The 26,026-nt window shown below is 35.3% G+C and overlaps 1 protein-coding gene across 36 annotated transcripts in view; it reads right to left on the bottom strand.

Moving 5' to 3' along the window:
* Positions 1-26,026, bottom strand: part of mef2aa (myocyte enhancer factor 2aa) — a 174,507-nt gene that overhangs the window by 42,139 nt on the left and 106,342 nt on the right. For 12 of the 36 annotated variants that reach the window (XM_068214714.1, XM_073928865.1, XM_073928868.1 and 9 more), the window contains exons 5-7: positions 8,902-9,033; positions 8,702-8,836; positions 5,731-5,944 (exon numbers count right to left, since the gene is read on the bottom strand). In XM_068214714.1, the coding sequence (XP_068070815.1) occupies positions 5,731-5,944; positions 8,702-8,836; positions 8,902-9,033 (481 nt within the window). The remainder of the gene's footprint in view (positions 1-5,730; positions 5,945-8,701; positions 8,837-8,901; positions 9,034-26,026) is intronic. The other 24 variants (XM_073928873.1, XM_073928879.1, XM_073928885.1 and 21 more) reach the window with 2 other exon arrangements.

Below are 26,026 nucleotides of genomic sequence, written 5' to 3'. Positions count from 1 at the left end.
AGAGCTTCGGCCCTCCAGGACTTGAGTTTGGCATACCTGGTCTAGATTATCACAAAAAAATAGCAAAAAAAAAAAGTATATTTGGAAATGCAAACTGATATTTTTATAAAGAACCGCTACACCAAAAAAGAGAGTCAACTGACTTCTGACCATTTTTTGTCATTTTTGGTGGAAATTCTAGTGGCCTAAGATTTGTACACAGCACTGCACATCCTGAGAAATATATCTTCACTTACAGATCAGCCATATCACTCATAAAAAACAGGAGTCAAATCCAAAAACCCCTGCAAAGCGAAGCATCTATTGACACAGGCGCTGATGCCGTCACCCCAGAGGACCTACCCGCGGGGCTGGAGTCGACACCGCTCGGCACTGTGAGCTCGGTGAGGGTACGCAGCATGTCACCTAATGAGATGCACAAAATGAGATGATTAACCATCTGCATCTTTTTATCTCCGAGTGTGTGGGTACATGTGTGTGACAGGCCAGCCTTCACACGCAGCGTTCTGCTCCCCTTAGCGTGTCAAACACATTTCAATGTTGCTGAATTTTAAAGAGTCAAACTGTTAACCTGCTAAAGCAAGAATCACTATTGCTCACACTCTGGATATTAAACAAATCATTTAATTCTAAGTATTCAAATTTGGTGTGAATTATAATGCACGCTGTTTGTGCTACAGACCAAAATGATCTCTCAAATTGTTTTCTGAAACTACAAATAAAAACTGATATTTAGGATATTTACAGTACATGTGTACTTTTAGAGATTATTTAACATATCTTCAATGTAACAATGTGATTTCATGTACAAATGTTTCCTCTGACAAGAAGTTATGATGGCAAACTTTTATTATTTTTATTATGTTTTTAAATGATAGAGAAGAGATTGTTCCGCAAAAAATGTTTTAAAAATTATGAATAAAAGTTTAAAATATATGTATATATATATATATATATATATATATATATATATATATATATATATGTATATATATATATATATATATATATATATATATATATATATATATATATAGTCTGTTGGTATTACTTATAGTACTTAAAGCACCGTTACATATGGTATTTAGATGCATTTTTCGTGAATCTGATCACAAGTACTGTAGATGGCACTATATTGGTGTAAATGTGGTCTAAAATGCTTTGAGCTTTTCCACTTTCAACCATTTTCAAAAGTAGTCAAAAGGGCATTGGTTCAGGGGGCATTTGTTGAGCTTTTGTAGTATATGCAGTCTGTCTACTGACCTAACATGTGAGCCTTTTGGGACATGTTGTGAGAAAGTGCACCAAAACAAGGCATTCAAACTTCTTACAAAACACACAGTTAACTATCAAGGGCATAGCTGCCATCACAACTTTAGCAACAGCATAACAACCATTTAGAACACCTTAGAAACTGCAGAGCAAAGCCTTACCAACTATCCACAACTCCCTAATATCATGGAGGCAGCTTCTATACCATTCTTATTTTTTATTACTAGTGATTTTTAATCATCCAACATTTTCTGTGCTGTATACATAATTAAATACTGTTCAAATGTTAGGTGTCCGTAATAATAAATTTAATATAAATAAATGAATGTATGTATATATATATATATATATATATATATATATATATATATATATATATATATATATATATATATTCTGCAATATCAGCACTCATACAGCCTCCTCACATAGTGACAGCAGATGAATTAACTCACTACAGTTTGACAAATATTGTAGCTGTTGTACAACAATGTACTTTTGAGGCTGTTTTGTCTAGAATGTAGTTGTTTTGATTGTAACTATGCAGTTTATTTATAAAGATAGTGCTTTTTTTTTATATTTATAATTATTTAGATCCAGTGCGTCGGCATCCATCAGCCTGTCATATTGAGCAGAGCAAAGACAGATGAAATTGTCCATTCACAAGATGGTGACAGAGATCACATAATAAGCCCTTAGAGAAGGAAAAACTCAAAGCTATTTCAATTGATTATTGCGATATCCCGATTGCAACAAAGAAACACTGGGAAACCTCCGTAGACTGATGGCATTTCATGCTGTTCAGCTTTATAATCTTAAATTGTGAGTAAAATCACCTGTTTAGTCATCACTTCAGACATTACGCTAGAGAATCATTCAAATAGCTCTAAAGTGACATTTGTGAACCGGCAACTGTTTATGGTGTTCTGAAATCAGCTGCAGATGTGAATAAATGGCGGAAGAAAGTAGTTCCTCATACAAAAGGATTCTTAGATTCTCCGTGTTTGACTTTCTTTTTATATACTCGATTATGCCTTTAAATTGCTTTATATTGATATCACTGTATATTGTCACTGGTGGGACACTAAGGCACTCGCCTGTGGAAACGTGTACATATATATATATATATATTTAATTATATAGATATATAATTAAATAATATATGATTCAACTATGAATTGTCACCTCACAGCAAGAAGGTTGCTGGTTTGAGCCTCGGCTGGGTCAGTTGGCATTTCTGTGTGGAGTTTGCATGTTCTCCCTGCATTCGCGTAGGTTTTCTCCAGGTGGTCCGGTTTCCCCCACAAGTCCAAAGACATGCGGTACAAGTGAATTGGGTAGGCTAAATTGTCCGTAGTGATATAGTGTGAATGAGTGTGAATGGAGGTTTCCCAGTGATGGGTTGCAACTGGAAGGGCATCCGCTGCGTAAAAACTTGCTGGATAAGTGGGCGATTCATTCCACTGTGGCGACCCCAGATTAATAAAAGATTTGTAATAATAAAGGACAAAGCCGAAAAGAAAATAAATGAACTATGCATTAAGATTGAATTAACTTTATCAAGTAGAATAGTAAATACTTTATATTAAAATGTTCTTATGTTCAATAATATGAAAAATGTCTTTATATAATACAAAAAGTTTTTATATTTGTAAAAAAAATCAAAATGCAAAAAAAAGAGAAATATGCTGAAAAATCATGTCAAAAATGGGAAAAAGTGGTATGTTGTTCACTGTAAAAACTAGTAAATTTTCTTTATCACACAATTTAATCAAAGTTAAAGACAAACAAACAGATTGTCTAGGCTGAAACTGATCAACAACGACACTGAAATATTATTATTATTTTATATATATTTAAAACTACAACAAAAGTCAATATGCAGTAAAATATTCAGTGTTGGCTTTTGGCCAAGTTTTCTGTAGTTTTTACTTTCAATTTTGCCTCAAAGATGTTCAAAGGAAGAAAAACCTCCACAGAAACTAACAAACTATAACTTGCTGAAAGTAAACAAAAAATGTGATTATCCAAAAATCTGCATCCCAAAGTCAGTTACACAAGATAATCTCAATCAAATTTTGCCATAATGATTTCAAGCCGCATTTGTACTGTCGAGCAAAGCCTCCAGAGAGCATGTGCTGGCCTGTGGAGGGAGAGTGTTGTTTGGGTATTGCTGAGGTCAGTAATGGGTGTTGTTGGAACATCAAACATGATTTTGCAGCAATGCAACGTGTAGCAATGCTTTTGCACTCTACTACGATCATGCCTCCCTCCTACATAGCAACAGAGATAAAAGGATGACTAATGTGTCCAGTGCAGAAAAACATGCATTTAACACTTGTGTCATAACTTGAAGACGTAAAAGGCACACAAGGGCCACATGCAAAACAGCTATTTATGGATTCCCAGGTTGCAAGGTTCCTCATCAAGGATTAGAATCCATCGTTTTCATCAACTGTCGCAAGAGAAAATTTATGAAATGCATTTACATGTACCAACAGTCGTTCTGTGTTCTATTTATCAGCGTGTCTGTCTGCCTGTCTCCCATTATTCACACTAGGGCTGGTGCGGCCCAGTCACAGAGCCCACTGCTGTCAGACCAGCTTAAAGATCAGATGGTATTAAAGCCTGCTGTCGTCATGGAGACCACTTCCAGGAGACTACTAATTGATCTCACTTCCGCTCCACTCGTGCTTGTGCTGAGAAGGTGTGAAACACAAAGCATAACAAGAAACATATAGATGTCTGCGCATAGCAGCTGGGAAACAACATTACAGCCCCATTATTACAGATCGCTCAATGTGAGAAGTAGAAAAACAACATCTGTGTTGAATTTTCAAAGCAAAGCAATAAGACGGAAAACACATCTCTTTATATATAAGCCATTTCAAAACCTAGAATCCCATGACAGTGCAGATCCTGCCCCACTTTTGCTTTGAAAACTAGGGCTGAACGATTAATTGCATTAGCAGTAATACTGCAAAAACACCCATTTTAAAACGCAAATGCCACATTACACGCAAGAGTCAATCAATCTGAAGAGAAAATATCAGGGGCCGGACATTTCTATTATTGTTAGGATGAGATTTGCTTTGTTCTTGTTCTTTTGCTTTTGAACTTTAATTGATAATGCCGCCATCTAGTGGTAGTGTGTGATGCTCTCCTGAATTCACAGTATACTCATTACATGGCCAAATTATTGCTAAAATTTGCTGATATTTAACGTCCGCATATAAAAGCTTTGCATAAATTGTCAACCTGTTTGATTTGAGAGGTTGTTCGCATATTGTGTCTTTTGTATGCTCATCGTTATCTCAAACGGAGACGCACTGCATCCTCGTGAAAATGTTCAAGAACACAGTTGCGATGTGCATGCGTCATTTTTTTGAAACCATCTGAACTTTTCAGAATGCCGCAAACGTACCACACATCACGTGACAACAACCAACCAATCAGCTTCACACTTTTGTATGAATTATTTACATTTCAGTAATTACAGAGGACTAATTACCTGAAACAAATGCAGAGCACTCAAACACTATGCTGCTTTTTATTACTCTTCTTATATCCGAATCTTATACCAGAATTGTAATTCTGTGTTCACACCAGACTTGCCATGTGCAGATAAATCACGATATTTGTATGAAAAAATTGCGATATTCACTCGCATAAATAGACGCGTAAACAATTTAAGTTTACTCCTTTTATTCACGCCTTAAATTCACTTCACAATTGATGTAGACTTGCGTCAAGGACAGGGCTTCTGTCTGTCCAGTGACTCTACTTTCATTACTAAATGACTAACATGGATTTTATTGAGAGAATAGCTGTAATTATGTTCTTTAGGAAGACTGAAAAAAAAAAAAACTATATTCAATCGGCGACATAATCTGAGTGCACTAGATACTTTCAAAGGTGCACCCAGCTCTGTGAGTTCATCAACTCCTCCAGAAACTATACCTGGATCTGTCTGCAAGAGGATTTCGCAGTGGGACACCAACAGCAGGCACTATGTCATAATCACTCCCGTACAAGAGCAAGCTCATGTCGGCTGAAGTTCAGATTTTCCAACTCGAGTGTTTCGCGCGAAACGAATGATACACACGTTAAGTGCGTTAACTGTCTATGCATTGACGTAACATGTAACTCACTCGCAATTGACGCTTCATCCACATCTGATGTGAGCGCAGCATAACTGTCAGTTGTGGTTTCTCTGAAAGTGCAGCTGATAGCTGCTTAGCAATGACAGACACCATGGCAGTGCAAGCTCAGAAGCATGTTGAAATTGACGAAGGAAGTTGACATGCCACACATTTTCCACATGGTTTTAGACGCAGTGTTTGAATGGCCCTTAATTGTGTAAACTGCATTACTGGTTAAATAGTATCACAATGTGATCATTTTCTAAAATGGTTCAGTCCTTGTGGGAGAAATGAATGTTGAGGAAGTCGCACTCACCTGTGCTGCCTGTGCTGGGGGGTCTCTGTGGGGGCACTACGCTTCTGTGCATTGAACCTTGAGGTGGAGACAGCATGGCACCGTCACTCAGAGAGGCAGCGGCCGACAGGCTCTGGCTGCTCAGAGAAGCCCCAGGGTTGTAGGACATGGCGTTGGGGTTCGTCACTGGCACAGCCACATGCATGGAGAAGTTTTGCGGGGGCAAGGCCGTCGGCTGGAAGAGAATCACACACAAATATGGCTTCATGTGGGAGGCATCTAAGACTCTTTAAGCTGACATTTCATCTAAAAATCCCAGCATCAAAATTGACATTCACACAGATAACTGAAGCATAACATGAAACGCTACGATTAGAAAACGGTGGTGCAGCGCTCAAATTCATTTAGCCTGGATATTCAGGTAGAGCGGCCCGTAATGGTGAGCTGCACATATCTTCAGGCCTCTACCAGGAGTGAAAGATGACCCCTGAGCATTGGTGCTTTTATCAGACAATGGAGGAAAACAGGAGATAGATTGCCGGGTGGAAAAAATGTAATCTCAGGAGGGAGATCTCTGGATCACCTTGGGCTGTCCAAGAAAGCCCGGCGTAAAGTGAGAAATACTCTTGGAAAACAATTCTCCTATTGGGAGTCATTTTCACTGTGCTCGGAACACCAATTTTGACCCAGGTTCAATACATAAAACAACATCTTGAGATGAGATTTATTACAAAGGCATGCAAATTTGGGAAACATCCTGAAATAGCTCTGCGGGTCAAGTATGGCTATAGCCAGCACTGCACTCGGCTGCTTTTACAGAACAAAACAAATAAAACACACAAAGACATTTTTGGTTTAAAATTCAGTGTAAATAGGAGGGAAAAACAGGTGAAATAACCATAAGTAGTAAATCAATATGCAGTGCATTGCTGACTAACCATAGCGTTATCCAGAGTGAGCATGAGCAGGGACAATGTGAGGTCACTCCATTCACTTAATAGTGCAGCGAGCCAGTTAGTGAGAATATTAGTATGTTAATGACACAAAGAACTAGAGCTTTGTTCATGTTCATTCAGTGCATTGAAAACAATAGTCTGGCACCCACTATGGGTGCAGAATGTTATGGTCACCACCCAATAAGATCACTATTGTCTCAATTTAAAAAAAAAAATGCTTGCAGAAAAAAAAAATCATGATTAGAAACCCCCAGATTTATTTGTTGCTAGCTTGAACTTGAAAATTGTTCAGCTATTTGATTGTGCTGGGATTCTGGGCTCTGGCAGGACTGAAGAAATTGTCCAGGGAGATGAACAATACAAACTCAGGTGTTGCCTCCCACCAGAAAGACTGAGACTAAAAGAAATCAGTTTAAATGAGTAGAGGAAAAATAGGCAGGATGGTCTCTCCATCTTTATACAGTGGCAAATCTTCTCCATCACGAGACCTGGACAGAGAGCGGCACTGAGAGAAAAGATTCAATTTCCAGATCTGTTGGGGAGAGTGCTGGGAAGAACACATCAATTACCTCAACCAATGAATCTGTCAGTACTCTAGCTAGGTGGACATTGAGGCACTTCCCCTGAAAGAAATATTACATCACGCTTAGACTACAGCTAATTGTGGTTTATTTACATTATTTAATTATTTATTGAATAAAGCTGGATCCAAAATATCACAAATCTTTTGAATGCGCAAAATCGGCTAATAAACAAAAGATAGTGTAGTACGTACAGTTAAGGAATTATTAGCCCCCTTTTTAATTTTTTATTTTTTTAAAATATTTCCCAAATGATGTTTAACAGAGCAAGGAAATTTTCACAGTATGTCTGATAATATTTTTTTCGGTAACACTTTATAATAACTACACACTATGAACCATTTATTAAGCATTAGCAAATAATGAATTCATTCTCTATTAAGCATTAAATCCACATTAATAGACATTAGTAAGCAGTTTATAACTGCAGCTACAAATGCTTAATAAGTCACTAACAAAGTATAAAAGTACAACTAATAAGCACATTATAAATGTGGTTATAAGTCAATAATACAATAGCTGCAGTTATAAACTGCTTACTAATGTCCATTAATGTGGAGTTAATGCTTAACAAATAATGAATTTACTATTTGCTCATGCTTAATAAATGGTTCATAGTGTGTAGTTATTATAAAGTGTTAGCGTTTTTTTTCTTCTGGAGAAAGCCTCATTTGTTTTGTTCTGGCTAGAATAAAAGCAGATTCTATATATATATATATATATATATATATATATATATATATATATATATATATATATATATATATATATATATATATATATATATATATATATATATATACATATATATATATATATATATATATTTATTTATTTATTTATTTATTTTTTAGGTCAAAATTATTATTTTTTCTGATAATCTACAGAACAAACCATCATTATACAATAACTTGCCTAATTACCCTAACCTGCCTAGTAACCTAAGCCTTTAAGCCTTTAAATATTTAAGCTTTATAGAAGTGTCTTGAAAAATATCAAGTAAAATATTATGTACTGTCTATCATGGCAAGAATAAAATAAATCAGTTATTAAACTGCTTAAAACCTTCTCTCTGTTAAACACAAATAGATAAAAAAAAACCTGAAATAAACAGTGGGGCTAAAAATTCAGGGGGGCTAATAATTCTGACATTAACTGTATGTTTAAACTACAAAATCTCAACCAATAAAAAGTGCCTCTTATTTTGGCTCAAAAAAGGGGGAGGTTAAATAATTCCAAACAATGTGATCTTATTAGTGTGAGTGAAAAAGGCTGCAAATTAATGAGAAAAAGTGCACTTCCAATGGAAAAAAAATCAAAAACTAAGAGTATGCTTTAAAAACAAAAAGTCTGTTGACTGTTGACAGAGGTTGCAGGGTGAGGCAATGAAAAAAGGGGGGAAGGGGGAGTATCCTTTCTGCCACAAAGCCAAGCAAAAACATTTCATTTACTTACGATTTTATGATTTCGCATCATATTATCAAACTCTTCATTAATTTTTTTATATTTTTCTTCTGTGTGAGGGGTGAGGACATATGAGGCATCAGGATCCGGGCTATCACAGCCTCTGTGTTCTTTCTTGTTAAGCGCCTGTAGTAAACATCAACATAAAAAGAGGGATCAACACAAAAAGGCAGGAAAGAAGCAGTACTTACACCACAGCGCTTGTACATTAAATCACTCTCTTCGTTTAGTTTGCCGAAACGGTCGTCCATGAGGGGACTGTGACCGAAACAGTCATCTGGATCGGGACTGGGACAGTCATTATGGCCTTTGTTTCTTAATTTCTGAAAATGAAATTGGAAAATTCACACATTCATAGACACATGTAAACCCTACCACATCTGTAAACCGTTGGGTCAATTTATACAGTGAAAGCAATTGAATGTTTAGCAAAAAAATATGATAAAAGATCAGAACGTTTAGATAAAATGCATAATTCACAGAACTGAATAAACTCGTACATTTACTGAACTCTGCTACCATTGCATTCTGCTTAGTGAACACAGAAAAGCTGCGATCAGGATGTTGAAATTACACTGGTAACAGTTCAATGGATAATTTGGCAAATACATTAGGAGCTAATACGCTGATGGTTGCACCATGCCTATTGCATTAGCCCCCGGGGAGGAAATTGAATTGTCACTCCTTATCCTTTCCCTTAAAAACATTAGGTTGGGAAAAAAACCGACTCGTCTTTTCTCTCTCTTTCTCTTTCTCTCTCTCTCTTTCTCTTTCTCTCTCTCTCTTTCTCTCTCTCTCTCTCTCTCTCTCTCTCTCTCTCTCACTCCTCTTTGCTCTCATTCTTAGGAACATACATCTCCCTCAGCATGTGTGTGTTGCGATGCATATTTCATTATCGTTCAGTTATCATAAGCCACCCAGCTGGAAGACACACACACATAAGAGGATCCCACAGTGCATTGCTTTAGAAGCTCTCTCGCTGTAATTCAGCACACCTGCCACTCACAGAAGCCTATCAAAGTAAAAGCAATGTACAAATTGAACGGATTATCATATCCGGTCACTAACATTTATTTAAGTGTGGTGAAGACTGATTATTTTAAGAGCAAAGTGCAAAAGGGCACAGCATCTGCTATAATAATAGCCATTTTACCCAATGGGATCTGAGGCTTTTTAGTAGTTTTTAATAAAGTCTGTATTTGTTTTGTCAGTGGAGGGTTGTTATGTTGTGTTAAGGCCTGCAAAATGTGTTTTAAGATTTATCTGTTCATAGCTGGTCTTTAAAATATTGTAGCGCATAAAATGCATCATCACAATAAACATTTAATCATATTATTAAGTATTATTGCCTTAAAAGGGCACCTGTTTACAACATGTAAAATAGGTCGCTGATGAGTGTGTATGTAAAGTTTCAGCTTAAAATACATCACAAATAATGTTTTATTGTTTTTTTTTTTTTTAAATCGACCATTTTAGATTTAGATCCTAGTTGTGATATTTTGGTGACTATCACTATAAATTAAAATGAGATTGTGCCCCCGACCCTCTTTTCAAAAGAGGGCGGAGCTACAAATGCCTATGTGTCAGCATAGTGGGGGATTCTAACACAAGACTAACGTCCCATGCTAATGATAGAGAGATTGTCATTAATAAGCAGGACTTTCCACCCCTGAAGACATGTACAAATGTCAGCCAAAGTGTTTCTGAAGTGTTTTAATGAAGTATGATAATGAATAATGCATTGTTTACCATTAGAAGCTGGTTAATACAAAACTGTGTTTTAAAAAAGTGATTTTTGCATAATAGATCAGCTTTAAAAGTATTTAAAGTATAGTACACCCCAAAATGTCAACTTAGTCAATATTTACTCACACTTTTTAAAAACACATTGTAAACTAGTATAACATTGATATCCATGACAGGAAAAAAAATACTATGGATGTCAATGGCCTCCTTGTTTCCAACATTCTTCAGAATATTTTATTTTGTGTCCAATAGAAGAAAGAAACTGTGTGTAAATGATGACAGTATTTTTATTGCTAGAACTATCCCTTATTTATTTTCCTTATTTTGCAAAAGCACACACAAAAAAGTAGACACCTAACAGATTCAAATGACCAAAATCAACAGAGTGTGTCTTAGTGTCTTCACCAATGATAAGTTAGGCCAGACAGAATCTCCGGACATTTTTTTCTATTTATGCAAATAAATTTGTAAAAAATCTGTGGATTTTTGCATCATTATTTTTGGGAATATCGTAACTAAAAACTAATATATGAAATAAAAATGAAATACATTTTAATTTTTTATTTAATGTTTACAATGCAAATCCAATTAGATCCACTTCTTTGGTAAACAAAGCAAGTCTATAATACTGTATATTATTTCAACTAATAGACAGAAAATATTACTTTACTAACTGTATTGTAAATAAATCAAATGAACACTTTCATATTAGTTGATTTTATTACTGAAATTATATAAACGAATAAATATAAATTTACACAAGTAAAAAATACACCAAATGATGGGCTAAAAATCTGTGGAAATCTGCAGATTTCTGTGTGCACAGATTCAGTGTGGGCCTACTGATAAGAAAAAAAGATGCTGGTCACAGTAGCCTCACCAGGGCCCTCAGAGGGTTAATAGAGGAACATTTATTGTAGCCTCTTTGAATTTTATATGAAAAACAATGATGATAATAAAATATATATGCCATGTCATGCATCATGTCACTAAAGCTAAAGCTTACATTGAAAATATATACTGATGATTACTTTTCAATCTAACATGCTTCACTAACTTTTATTTATTTATTTATTTATTTATTTATTTATTTTTGCTTGTTCAACCTATCTAATTAAAATGAGCTGAAACAACAATTCTTGAGATTTCATAGGGGCAACTTAATTTTTTATGTTCAATCCACATAAATTTGTTAAAAGTTAACTTAATCAATTTGTGCTGGGTCAACATTAATTAATTATGTGTAACCCTGCATTTTTTATAGTGTTTGTTGGGATTACAGTATGACTTTACCTTCCATAATGCATAAATGAGTGTTTTATGTCTCAAACTTTCCCCAACCCATCAGCCCACTTCCATTATCAAAATGACAGTGAAGCCTGCCATGTTTGGAAAAGGAGAAATCTTCATTTGATGTCCTGGTCTGTTTCTTACAACATGGATCTCCTGTAACAAGACTGCCTCGGGTTGGTTTGGCAGCAAAGGTCACATGTTCTTTCAGATGAAAAAGTCATGTTTTGAAGGAAGTGAAGCAAAGTGCATATACACTAACAAGCCCCTTAGTCTTTATATCTATTGCGTAGTGGGTACAATGTATGTACGTGTGTGGGTGTGTGTGTGAGACTGCTTTAGGAGTGCAGCTGCTGTCCTCTAGTACTTCTGTGAGTGCAGTGTTAGATCTTTGTTGATCTTTATCTACCTTACAACACGTGCAGACAAGCTATGTGCTGTGAACAAGAATGTATAAATGCACATCAATACTTGAACACGTTCTGTAATGTCAAAGCAAAACACAAAATACAAGTGGTGTTCTGCTTACGGATACTGATATATGGTTTTCTGGGACCATCTGTAACCAGAAAGCAATTTAGTGTGGGGCCGAAGGTGGCTCTCACTCTCTTTTTTTCTGAGCAACGCCTTCCTGGGTCATTTCCTGTTTACAGGGCCCTATGTGGCTCTCTGAAACACTGTGTTTACCAGTGAAACTATGCACTTTCTCCCCCAGAGTGCCACAGATTCCATCAGGACCTGCAAATTATAGTCCCAACCTGCTCATTATGTGGCAAGCGCTGTGGCTGGAGCTGGGCAGCGAGGTCTGTGTGAGCAGGGCAGGGCCGCTGACTTCCACAGTAACCCAGGGGACACACCCGTCCACTGGGGCCTGAGTCGGCAAGGGAGGCGTCCCTGTGGAAACCGTGGCCTGCCAGACTGGCCTCCTCATGGGCACACAGTGTTGATGAGCATAACAACATTGCCAAACAAAGAATGTGATGGGACGATGTTTTATAGGCTTTAATCAGAGAAGATGTAATATTGAATTCTGTGTGGTTGAAAACGAGGCTGTGAAGGAAAGACTTGCACTGTTTACAATGACACACGCTGAAATTGATCTTAAATCAATGTATTTTTTTAAACAGCTACTTTTAAAAGTGTTTCAAATTAGTTTTTGTCTACACAAAGTTTTTTTTTTTTTTGGGGGGGGGGGGGGGGGGGGGTTGTTCAATTTTGTCCAATTGACATGGATTGAAAACAAGAGGCTGAGCGATATGACAAAAACTACTCTGACAACACAATATAGCTACTCATACTACTTTATGTTATATTTGTTAATAAAGTAACTAAAATACATTTCAAACAATAGAATATCATACAAATGTAGTATAGAAAAGATACTTAATGTACTGAGAAATATAGAAACTGAATGTAAAAAAAACTCTTATTATTTGAACAATAAGAAATCACACAATAAGACACCTTTCTTTTTGTTCAAAGGCAGCTTTCTTTATTGTATGTGGCAGTAAGAACTAATACTGCATCAGAATCTTTTTTTCTGGCTTACTATGCATAATAATAACTTTTTTGACATCACACAGATCAGACGATGACTCTAAAGTGTCAGTGGCTTTAATTAATACATTGGTATGTATATATTTGCAAACTAATAAAGAAACGACATTGTTTAGTAAAACTTTACATTAATACATCGTGTCAAACCACCCAGACACTTCACATTGTCTTTGCAGTAGTGCTGGAAGACACAATTGGTTTAGTTATCTTATCAGTTCAAACATGACCAGTATTCTGAAGTATAGCTGAAGTATTGATTGAATCCTGTGAATATACAGTATATAGGGCTATTAATAACATGCACAAACAGTTAAAGTTTGTTAATTTAAAAATAAAATTTTGAAAATCACAAAAGCTTTTATTAATCATAGGGGATTCTTTTTCCTCTTTTAACACCTATATGGAATATGTGGAAGGACTTGTAATTTGTCAGTAACCTGGGTCAAGTGCTTTTGGTAAACTGTATGCCATTACAAAATTGACGCTTTTAAGGTATCTTTATATCTTTAAAATATGAACATTTATTTTACCCCAGTATATTCAATTAAGCTTCTGCACTAGCCTGCTAATCCTGACGGGCGCATGCGTGTAAACGACTCTTCATCTCGTTTTACTCTTGAGCAACTAAATGAATGCTGAAGTCTATTTAACTGATTATATTATATCATATATTTAATTACATTACAACATTGATGCTTTTAAAGGAACCGTGTAAAATTTTTAAAAAGTCACATTAACCATTCACTGGAAGATTATTTTTTGTATGGGAAAAAACACTAGCTCTGCGTATACCCTAATGTATTAAAATTGTAGTCTTAATCCAACACAATCTCAAGGAAATTCGTAACTTTTTGATTTAGTGATTTTGATTTGGTTTATCTCGTTTACACAATTTAGTATGATTTCCTCATCAACCAATGATGATTGGGTATAGGGGTGGAGTTGGGTTCAACGGCTCCTTTTCAAAGTTGTACACTTTCGTATAGTTGAACTCGTACAAAATTGCACAAATTAGCCACGAAACTAATAAAACATAAAATAGTTACGTTTCCTTGTGAGATAAAGTTGTCATAATCTGATTACAAGTCACAATTGTTTTATTAAATGAAGTTAATAACTAATAAAGTTTCTTTTTATTTTTTAAAGAAATAATACATTTACTTTAATAATAAAAAAGTTTTTAATCTATTAACTACATATCTTTCCATTACAGTTTTCAGTTCCTGTATTAAAAACTATTTTGCACAACACTGAGTGTAGGTGAAGATTTGTTGTGCTCCAAATAAATCAATCATTATGACATAAGCCAAAAAGACCTGTATGATTACATTAGTACGGTCTTTTGTCTCAAAAGAGTTAACATTTGCACATTCCCAGACTGCACAATGCCCCCAACCGGTTATTGTCCCAGATCTAATTACAAGAGCATAAGATATATATTTTATTACATCAAAAGAAAAATAAAGTTAAATCTGTTTGTTTTAACACCAATAATTTAACAGTTACCGTGTATTTATTTTTAAATTGTAATTTGTTTTATTAGTTAAAAAATATATTCACTGTAATGATAAGACAACTGTAAAAAAGTCTGTTTTTTCCCCCACTTCTGATATTAATTCCATTAACTACATATCACAGTTTTCATTTCCTGTCCAAAAAAAGCTAAATTTTGCACAACACTAAGTAAGGTTTATCGTGCACCAAATTAATCAATCAACATGGCATAAGCCAAAAAGCAGCAGCGCGATTACATTAGTATAGACTTTTGTCTCACAAAAGAGTTAACATTTGCACATTCCCAGACTGCGCCATGCCCCCAAGCGCTTAAAAGTCTGAAGGACCGGGATGGCACGCTGGTAAGTCCTTCTTAAATGGCTTGGCATGTTTTGGGTGCCCCACAGACACCGCCTGCAGCTCTAGTAAATGGATCACTAAATCAGCACATGTCCAAACAGGTGTCCCCTCTCCCCCAACACCTGTCAGCCACTTCACCTCACGATGCAGCCAATCAGAGACCTCTCTGTGTCGACATGGCTATAGAAGGGCACGTTATGAGCTGCGATTAAAATCAGTCACTGCTACATTACAGCAGAAAATAAGATGCTGCCAACGAACGGTGCAAGGGAATCCATTAAATACAAGCACAGATGGGGCACGAGGTTGATCACGGGTTTGATTAAACCTGATCATTTGCATTCTTAATTACAACTTTAAGTGTAAGGCTGCCATGATCTCTCATCAAAAGGCCAAAGCGGCGACTGCTTGCATCATCTTTCCAATCTTTGCACATAACAAAAGTTTGTAAAGACAATACCTATGATGGATTTCTCCAATTTTCGTAAGCACTTCTAGGTAATGAAGATGCGCTTTGAACACCCAAACAATAATTTTCTTCATTTAATGAAATAATATTGTCTAATATGTTACGTTTTGTCAGGGAATGAAAGTGTTAGTGTGTATTATTGGAGATAGCTGCCTCATTCAATGTGTGTGTGTGTGTGTGTGTGTGTGTGTGTGTGTGTGTGTGTGAGACTGGATTGTGAGTGTGTGAAAGTGGGAGAGTGGGCAGTGCTGGCGTAAGCGGTTCTGGAGAGGGAGCTGAAAACTCATATTGTGTAATCTGTTCAGCATGTCCCGAATGGCTCAGTGACAGGACAGTGGGACAGCTGCCAATATTCGTGCCAATATTCACTTTTTTTAAAATAGAATGTTCGCCAGACCTGTATTGATAAAACTTTTGGCAGTCCACACATAAAATATGAGACTGACGTAAAGCCAGTACGGCATAACAGCGTAGAGACGTACATTTGTGTGTGTGTGTGTGTGTGTGTGTGTGTTTGAGATAAAAGGAGATCTGAATAGCGAAAGAGAGGGAAAGAGACCCTTAGAACCGGACAGTTTAAAAAAGTTTTTGTTTTCCCTCTTTACACAACTTTGCTGTCTCAGACACTCCCTGAACATCCACACTGGAAAGATTACTGGAAAGAGAAATGCTGTGAAACACATTCAACAACTTGGATGAGAAGGTAGAACTGGACTTAAGTTTAAAGTTGAAAAAGACACAGAGAATGTTCATCACCAAAATGAATTCAGTGGTTTTACAGCCTAAAAATGTTCCAATTTATAGACCATTTTGAGGAATGTAAACAAAACGATGGTGCCAACATATTTCCTGTTTTACATATTTTAATTTCTATAGCTTCGGAGAATCCAGAAAGAGCCACATATTGATAAATAATGCTATGATAGCTGTTTTGACATTAAGTTGATGATTGAATTGCCTCTTGTTATGAAATAGTTTGATAACAAGCAGGAAATGTTCATGGGCCAATGGCATGACCACAATGAAATGGTCTATATGGTTTAAACCAAAGATGCCCAAAGCAAGGCACACAAGCCTAAGTTGGCCCATTGTAACCTTTGATTTGGCCCACCATCCCAACTTAGAGGATATTGAGTATGATGGAGAGGGTTGAGACAAATGCACTCAACACTTACTGTAATTAAACTTTTTTTTTTTTGTTAGTACGAGGTCCCTTTCATCGCTGCTTGCAACTTCAATTTGTTAGTTTTATTGCTGAGCTACAAAAAGCAAACTGAAATTAAACGTTTCAATTAAATGTTGTAAATAAATCAGATTTTTAAAAATATAAATACTGTCATCTAACAGATAAGGGACTATGCTAAGACATCGGCAAGCAAATCAAGGCAAAAACTAGTGTAATTCTGTTAAAAAATAGATTGTTTTGTTTTTACTCTAATACGTTCATTATAAAATGTTTTAAAGAATTAATGTATTAGTTAATATAAAACAATATTTTCTAGTCTTTTGTAAATATTATTATATAAATTAGAGATTTACCCATGACAACTATATTTACCTTCAGCCCACTAGCCTCAAACAAGTTGGGTTTTTGGCCCTTCATAAGAAGAAGTTTGGGCACCCCTGGTTTAAACCACACATTAGCATTTACAGTATCTCCTTTATAACACTTAACATTTTTTTTTTTTTGCTGTTGTTGTTCTCCAGTTATGTACAGTATAGTTTTAGGTTACATTTAATGTCGTTAAATGAATGTTTATTGAATTATTAACATTACTGTCAAGTGTTATCATGACGTTGTGTATTAGCTTTGTGAATAAATTTGCACCACATATTAGTATGTATTTTCTTAGCCTGTGGAAAAGCAGTTTGTGTCTAGGCTTATTTCATCACATGACTTTCTTGTCACCACCTGTTTTTACCTGTTTTTTTTTTTTTATATATATATATATATATAGCAGTGCAATATGGCTGTATTTCGGCACTGGTAGGAGGTGTGCCGAGTGCCTTAGTGCTCCCACCAGTGCCGATATACAGCCATATTGCACTGCTACAAGTGTGATATTGGGTTTATACAACAGTTTAAAGACATAATTGTGTATATAAAAACAACATCAAACATGGAGAGTCTCAAAAACCCTTTTGTATGAGGAACTACTTTCTTCCGCCTAGGATTCAAATTATAAGCTGACAGTTAAACAGCTGAGCAAGCGTCTTTTAAACTTTAGATCTGTAGTGTCTGCTTTTTGGTGGCAGTATGTGGGCGGAGTAATACACAAAGGGTAAAGAGGTTGTACGGGTGCTGATAATACTTAAATATATCACGGCTATCAGCCAATCAGATTTGAGAACCAGACAGAACTGTGGTATATATATATATATATATATATATATATATATATATATATATATATATATATATATATATATATATATATATATATATATATATATATATATATATATAAATAAATAAATAAATAAATAAATAAATAAATATATATATATATATATATATATATATATATATATATATATATATATATATATATATATATATATATATATATATATATATATTTGTTAAACATCTGTATTTTTTAACACAAATAATTTAATAGTATTGTGTGTGCATTTTTAAAACGTATTTATTTGTTCATTTGGTTATTTATTTGTTTGTTTATTGTACAATGTTTGTTTCAGTTATCACTTTCAGACCAGTTCTTAGTGAATAATAAATAAAACAACTGTATTTACAGTAAATTGACTTTTTACTATATTTCTGTCATGGTAGCTTAGCTTACAACACCCTTTCCTTCAGTCTACCAGTTTCTCTTCCTCCTTCAGATATCATTTTAATATGCAGATCATTAATTATTGATGATAAAAAAGGCAGCATTTATCTGAAATAGAAGTATTTTTAACTATAAAACTGCAATTTTTTATCAATGTGATACATTTTTGCTTACTAAAAGTAGCTTTTATAAAAAAAAATTAAAAAAACATCTTACAGACATATCATTTTACATTTAATAACTGCAATGAAATAAATTCTGGATTTTGAATGCTGCCTAAAATCAAAACGGTGATTGTAAAAATAAAAAATAAAAATATTCATCTCTTAAATGTGGAACGTCCATTACTAACTCTACATTACAACTCAAGGTACATGCAGTGAAATTGCACAAGCCTTTTACAGTATACCTCGAAAAACCATTTCAGTCATACCCGCAGTTCTGTCAAAGGTCTTTTGTATTTGACTTATTCATGTTCTGCACATGGATAAAAGGAAGATTCAAATATAGACGGAAATTGTAGGCCTAAAAGCCCAGCATTCAAAATAAAGCAGAAGCTTAAGAAAAACTGAAGAAAGACGAAGAAAGAATGGAGGATGATGACAGAGTGTGTGCTGTGTAATGGGTGGAGTGAGGGTGGAGAGCTTATCCTCCGTTTCTGATTAAATCACACAGTACAGTGACGCAGCTGTGTGAGTGTGTATGTGTATATGTGTGTGTACATTGAGAAAATATTAAAAAAGAGAAAATGGAGTGGACAGATTTTTTGGTACAATCTTAGCTAACATAAAGCACCTGTGCAGCAATGTTTGCATGCTTAATCACACATGTATTGCTGCATTCAAAACAGAGGCATGGTGCTTTTCTCTGGACAGCTAACCTCATCTGTCCTAACCTCATTTCCAGCAGGCATCTCTATATCTTTGGCCCTGCAGAGTTGTGAAGCAGCCGCTATTCCCTGTAGCAAACACTGAGCTGCACGCTAATCCTTATGACATCATCACTGTGTCCATTGTATGTTGTTTAGTGTGATTATCAAATATCGAAGAATGAGTAGTCCCCTAAAAATCTGTGCTATAAGCACGTCCCAAGAAACCTGTTGAGCAATATATGAGACTGCATACTGCTAAAACTATTATTATTTTTTAAATATTAATTAAGATGGTGGTTCATTCCACTGTGGTGACCCTGGATTAATAAAGGGACTAAGCGACAAGAAAATAAATGAATGAATTAAGTTTAAACGTAATTATGTTAGTTAGCTATCAATTAGATATCATTGGAAAGAAGACACTTTGATCTTTACTTTGGTCCATCTAGAAAGTTTCATGTTTAAAAATATAAACAGTTATACATTATGAAGCAATGAGAAAGAAAAAAATTGTACGGTGTTTTATTTGTTTTTTTCAAAACAGGAAACCATTATAGTAATAACCTAGAAAAAATATGCCTTGAAAGCCAAAAATGACCTTCCCAAACTAAAACAATAATAATTTGGCATTCACAGTTTATGTATCTTTGGAAAGAAGACACTTTAGGCTTTTATATCCATCATCTAAAGTTTATAATGCTCAAAACGAAAAAAAAAAAGTTATAAAAGCAATGTAAAAAAATAATAAAAATGTACTGCACTAAACATTTTAATATTTAATAAACAAATATGTGAAATCAGTCCTGGACTAATACAGAAAAGTAATAGGTCAAAGGCATCTCCTTAGTATATGTTTTGAATTTGATGACAATATCATGCAAAAAAAATTTATGGAATTATTTTTCTGAGACAATGTCTTGTGAAGAAGTCTTGATGTCTTGGAGAAGCAGTATGATGACCCCATGTACTGAGGTTTTAACAATTATTTTAGTAATTTCAAAAAACCACTTCTTTTTTCTAATTGTAAAATAATAGACAGAAACGTATAGTAAGAGTGATTTATTTGAGCACAAAAAGAGTGTGAATTGTTGAAGTACTTTATGGGTATTTTATCATAATATCGATAAAAGGTGTAACCTGAAAGCATTCTTAAGTTATAATAAAAATAATATAAATGAAAGGAAGCATATTCCCTGCTGCTCTAGCACATATTTAAACCTAGTACATATGCATAACATTCTTATTAAATTTTCACACATTTACTGCCCTATGTGTCTAATTATATTTTTGTTCATAGTTGCCAGCACACTTTCACATGCACTTAGTTTTTACTCATTTGATAGTATATTTGGTATATTTTGTTACAGTTTATAGCTATGGTTAGTAATAGTTTGATTGGGAAAAATCATTTTTAATAAATAATATGACATTTACACTAAATTTGATGTAAAATAGATTTTATATTTCAAGTCATTCGCAACTCAAACTCAAATATTACTTACTTTTAACTTAACAAATATCAGATAATTTTTAATTGTATTCAAAAAAAATTGAAAAGTAGTGGAGTAATACTTTATATGTATTTTTCTAGAGCTATTGGCTTTAGAACTATTGAATCCACTTCATTAATTTAATATAATAATATAAATGACCTATAAATAATGTACATTCACTGTAAAACCCAAAAAGTTAAAGTAACTCAAACCGTTTGAGGAAACCGATTGCAACAAACTATTTGAGTTCATAAACTAATCCCAAAGAGTACAGTGAACTTAATCCATTTGAGTAAATGAAGCAATTTGAGCAGAGTAAAACCCGATAAATGAAGAAAACTCAAACCAACTGAGTACTGTAAAACCCGATTAGCTAAGGGAACTCAAACCATTTGACGAAACTGATTGCAACAAACCATTTTAGTTAAAAAAAACGAATCTATATCAAAACTGTGAACTTACTCCATTTAAGCTGAAGTAATGAAGTATTTAATTAACTCATTACCTTCAAAACTGACTTCAAAACTCTCTTCAAATGAGTAGAACTTACTTTCAGTCAATTTTGAGTTAACTACACACATTATGTTTAATAAAGTTGACTGTTGGGTTTTACAATGTATGTTAAGTGAAAAAAAAAAAAAACACTTGGACATGTTGTCAGAACTTTATCTATGGGCTACTGAGTCATAATCCAGGATGTGACCTCATGCATGTCCTTCCTGCCTATACGCTATTGTCTGAGTGCTCGTCTCAAGGGGAAGCTGGATTTGCTCATTTTCAGCAAGTGAATCCGGTTGAAAATTATAATCTCTGCACAGCTGTATTGAAGCCCTAACATAATCAGCCTTCCAATGCAGACAACATAAGCGAGGCATTTCAGATGCATCTTGCTTTTTGCCACATACTACAGTTAATTACCACTGGCTGACCGCTGGTTTTATAGCTTTTATAGGAATACGCCGTTTCATATTAGCTCGTAAGACTGTGTTACACTTCCAGGAGCAATAGTTTCCTACAAAGACAAGCAGATGTTCGCAGACTGTATGCTGGCGGGTTTGATCAAGCTATTAGCAGCCACAGCGAGGGAAGGAGCGCTTTCACAATCAAGGGTATTTTGAGACATGAGAGCAGATTGGGAATTGAAACCAAAATTGAGGTGAAGGCATATCAAAGTCATCACTCAAGTTTCCTTTCAACGATGTTGCTCTCCAGTCCCACTGGCCTAAATAGCGGATCTCGTCTATTTAACACATCTACAGTAAAACTATTACAGTTAACGTCGAACAAAGGGAGGAAGAAATGGGGGAGATTTTGATGAGACTAATGCGTCGTTTTCCTCATCCTCCCCATTTCCTCCCAAACTCGTTAGTCTTTCTCTCGCTCGCTACCTGTCTTTCATTCCCACCCATCTTGACCCACAGACTGGATCATTAGCCATCAGAGCCCTTGAAACAATAGCCCCCGCCCCCTCCTTCCGAACCCCTCCATTCCTGCTCTCCTCTAAAATATTCATAAGGACAATTAGGAGTTCCGATAAGGCAGAAAGGAGAAAGCAGAGAGGGTAGGTCGTGCCAGCAGGACGTCTGTTCTGTAACACTCTATACCCCTGCCACTGAGCAGGCCTCATCAATCTATGAGAGCGCGCCTCTCCTCACGCACCTCGCCTCCTGAAAACCGTTGGCCTTGACCGCAGCCTTGATACTCGCATTGTGTGGCGCTTTGGGTCAAAGGACGGGGCACAGAGTTGACGAATAGGCATGCAAACATATCTAACAAACAACCCTGAGGGCTCGTGGTGGACTGTTTCACACAGGCATTTATATATGAGGTGGTCGGTGGTTGTGCCTATTTAGGTCTCCAGCGGTGAATTTAATCTCACAAAGAAAGAAAGGGGGGTTTGTAAGCTGCACGTAAAAAACAGCAAGTGCGTTGTGTTTGATTAAAAGGATACAGATACTATAAGTACACCTACAAGTGTCTGTAATCCTGATAAGCCTTTAAGTGAAGTGCACAGACGCGTAATGATTGTTTAGGCTGATCTGCAATGAAACTGCTTTGAATACACATTCGTGGAAAGAAGACGACGAGTCCTCCTACACATGACTCAGAGAGAGAGAAAAACTCTGGTTTCCATGAAAAGGGAGGGCATAATGGGAGAGGTTATCACTTTACTCTTCAGTAAATCGGCTGTAGTGTTTTGTGTTGCTGTCCTAAAAGTTATTCGAGCGGAAAAGAAGAAACAAGAGTAGGTGTGTATTTGCTTCTCTTCGCCTGAATGCATGCAGCATTCCCAAACCATTTCTTGTTTTGCAATTGCAAATTAGTTCTGTAAAATTAGGTACATGCAACCTTAACACATCTGAGACGCTAGGGAATGTGTTATACATAAAACTTTCTTTGAAGTCAAATCCGCGGTGAGCCGCCAAGTTTTTTACTATGAATCAAAGCATATGCAAAAACCAAACCATAAGCAGTGTCAACTGATTTAAAATCCTTCCTCAGGCGGTCCACATCACCGCCGAGATCAATTCAACCCACTCCTGAAAAGAACAAACAATACATCGCTGAAAGTGAAAGAATTTTAATTGAAAGCATAACACTGCTGAGTGTGCCAGTTCCTGAATGCCGAATAATAATTTCACCAAACTCTACGCTGTCTGCATTACAAATCATGCTACGGTAAGTAAACATGATCTTTCATCCTGGTGTTGAAATCATTACAGAGGCTATTTGGCCTTACGTCATCTAAGAATAATTCATGGCTGAAATCGGCAAACACATGCCAGATCGCTGAGCTGGGAACCGTGCAACAGTATCTGAGAGAAAAGAGAAAGAGTAAAGGTCCCATTCTTGCTCTTATTGAATTACATTCAATCATGTTTGCCCGTGTCAGAGATGCTTTTCCCCCCTCCCGCTGGAGCGTAATCAATAGCCAAAGAGGACACTTCCATTAGCTTTAGCGCCAGCTATCTAGGGACTGGTTCTGATGGTAACCAGGAGGAGGGTGGAGAGAGGTTTGTTAAGTTAAAGTAGACTAGGCTCTTTATTGTTTCCACTGCACTGCCAAGTTTTGCATCAAAGTGCTTAAAATGAAAGAAAACTGTCAAGCGAAGACATATCGACACCCCCACCCCCCTTGTGTCTGTCATCCCTGGTTGTCATATCCTTCTCTTCCTTCTTGAGAATTTTTAGGAGAACACAGGGATGTATCACACTAAAGAATTTCCTATTTGTCAGTTAATAAGATTTCTCCTTTTTTCATGAATGACCTACTGAACTCATAGAGGAGAGGGCAGGCATGGATCTGTCATGGGCACACCTATCAGGACTTAACAGGGCCAAGAGCACAAGGGTGAAGACAGACGCCAGATGTGGCTGCACTGGAAAATCTTTTTTATTCAGCTATTCCATGTGTGCAGATATATCACTGATAAAAGCAGTCACTTTAAAAAGGACATGACGAGTTATATTTGTGTGTGTGTGTATTATTGTTTCATATGAAGAGTTTAAATGCAAAAACCTCTAAATGCCATCTGATATGTTCTGAAATGAGCATTTTTATCAGGCTCCAATGTGTAGGTTCAGTAATTTCACTTTTATGGCAAAAAAAAGTTATTTTCATGATCTTTAAAGTAAAATAAATCAACATAAACAAAGGAGGCTGAGAATTTTTTTGTTCGACTGAGATTTCAGATAGCACTTAGAGGTTTTTGAATTTGAACTCTTCATATGCTAATTTTCATATTTTCATATAATTTTCATTTCTGTATGCAAATGATTTATTATTTTAAACAATATCACCAAAAAACGGAATACTAATATAAATAAATAGATAAATGAATGTTGTTGTTAATGTGAGAAAATACATTTATATAATCTTGTTTCTAATTAACACTGATATGATATACAGTATACACTGTAAAACCCAAAAAGTTAAGGTAACTCAAACCATTTGAGGAAACCAATTGCAACAAACTATTTGAGTTAAAAAAACGAATCCTAATGAGTACAGTGAACTTAATCCGTTTGAGTAAATAAAGCAATTTGAGCACAGTAAAACCAGATAAATTAAAGAACTCAAACCAACTGTGTACTGTAAAACCCAATAAGTAAGGGCAACTCAAACCGTTTGAGGAAAACGATTGCAACAAACCATTTGAGTTAAAAGACTAATCTATATGAGTACTGTGAACTTCCTCCATTTAAGTTGAAGTAATGAAGCACTTAATTAACTCATTACCTTCAACGCTGAGTTAAAACTCTTTTCAATTGAGTAGAATTAACTTTCAGTAAATTTTAAGTTAACTACACTCATTTCATTTGATAAAGTTGACTGTTGGGTTTTAGAGTGTATAACTGAAAAGTTATATTCTTTCTTGTCACTGTAAGAGACTCCTGCAGGAGTGTAAGAAGGCTGGCTGTCAGTTTATTTGACTTGACTCAAAGGATGTTATTGATTTTTGTTCAATGCACTAGGCTATTAGCAGATTAAACTCAATAATTAGTTCAGTTAATAGACCGGTCTTTAATAAATGGTTGAAGCCAAACTGAGGTTAGGTGTCTCAAATACTAGTAACTTCTGGACAATGAAGTTATTAACTATTGCTAATCTCAAAATCTCATATTTTCTCAGTAATCATATGAACTTTCAATCAGCTTAGTTTTCACCATAATTCATATCTATCAAGTAGTTGTACGCCAGTCAAATGAAAATATTGTGGGCAACAATTTTCCTGATGTTCCCTAAAAACTCGAAATTAGAGATGCCCAAACTACAGCTCATGGACCAAAGTTTGCCCATGGAAACCTTTGATTTGTCTCGCCAACTCATTTGAGAAAAGGGGGAGAATGATGGGGATGGTTTAGATATTGTCATTTGTAATTCAGTGTAACCTTTTAATTGTTTATTTTATAGTTAAACTGCAAAAAGGCTAACTGAAATTAAAAGTTTCAATTTAAATGCTGTAATTTAATTTAAAATGTACAAACTGTCACCCAATGGATAGAGTACAATGCAGAGACTTTGGTGAGCAAATCAAGGCAAAGGCAGATTCTTCTTGTGGATTCGGCATTGAACTCCACTGTGTTTTAAAAGTGATTGTTTATGCTTTTAATTCAGTAAGTAATAACTAAAAAAGTTATACTGCATTAGTTAATATTTCAAAGTTCTGTTTTCTGTTTATTTTAAAATATTTAGGAAATTACCCATGGCAACTTTAATGTCAAATAGTTTGGTATATT

This window comes from Danio rerio, chromosome 18 (assembly GCF_049306965.1).
Source record: "Danio rerio strain Tuebingen ecotype United States chromosome 18, GRCz12tu, whole genome shotgun sequence".
Lineage (NCBI taxonomy): Eukaryota > Metazoa > Chordata > Actinopteri > Cypriniformes > Danionidae > Danio > Danio rerio.
Note: the sequence above shows the minus strand (reverse complement) of the source record. Positions and strands in the feature narration are given on the sequence as shown.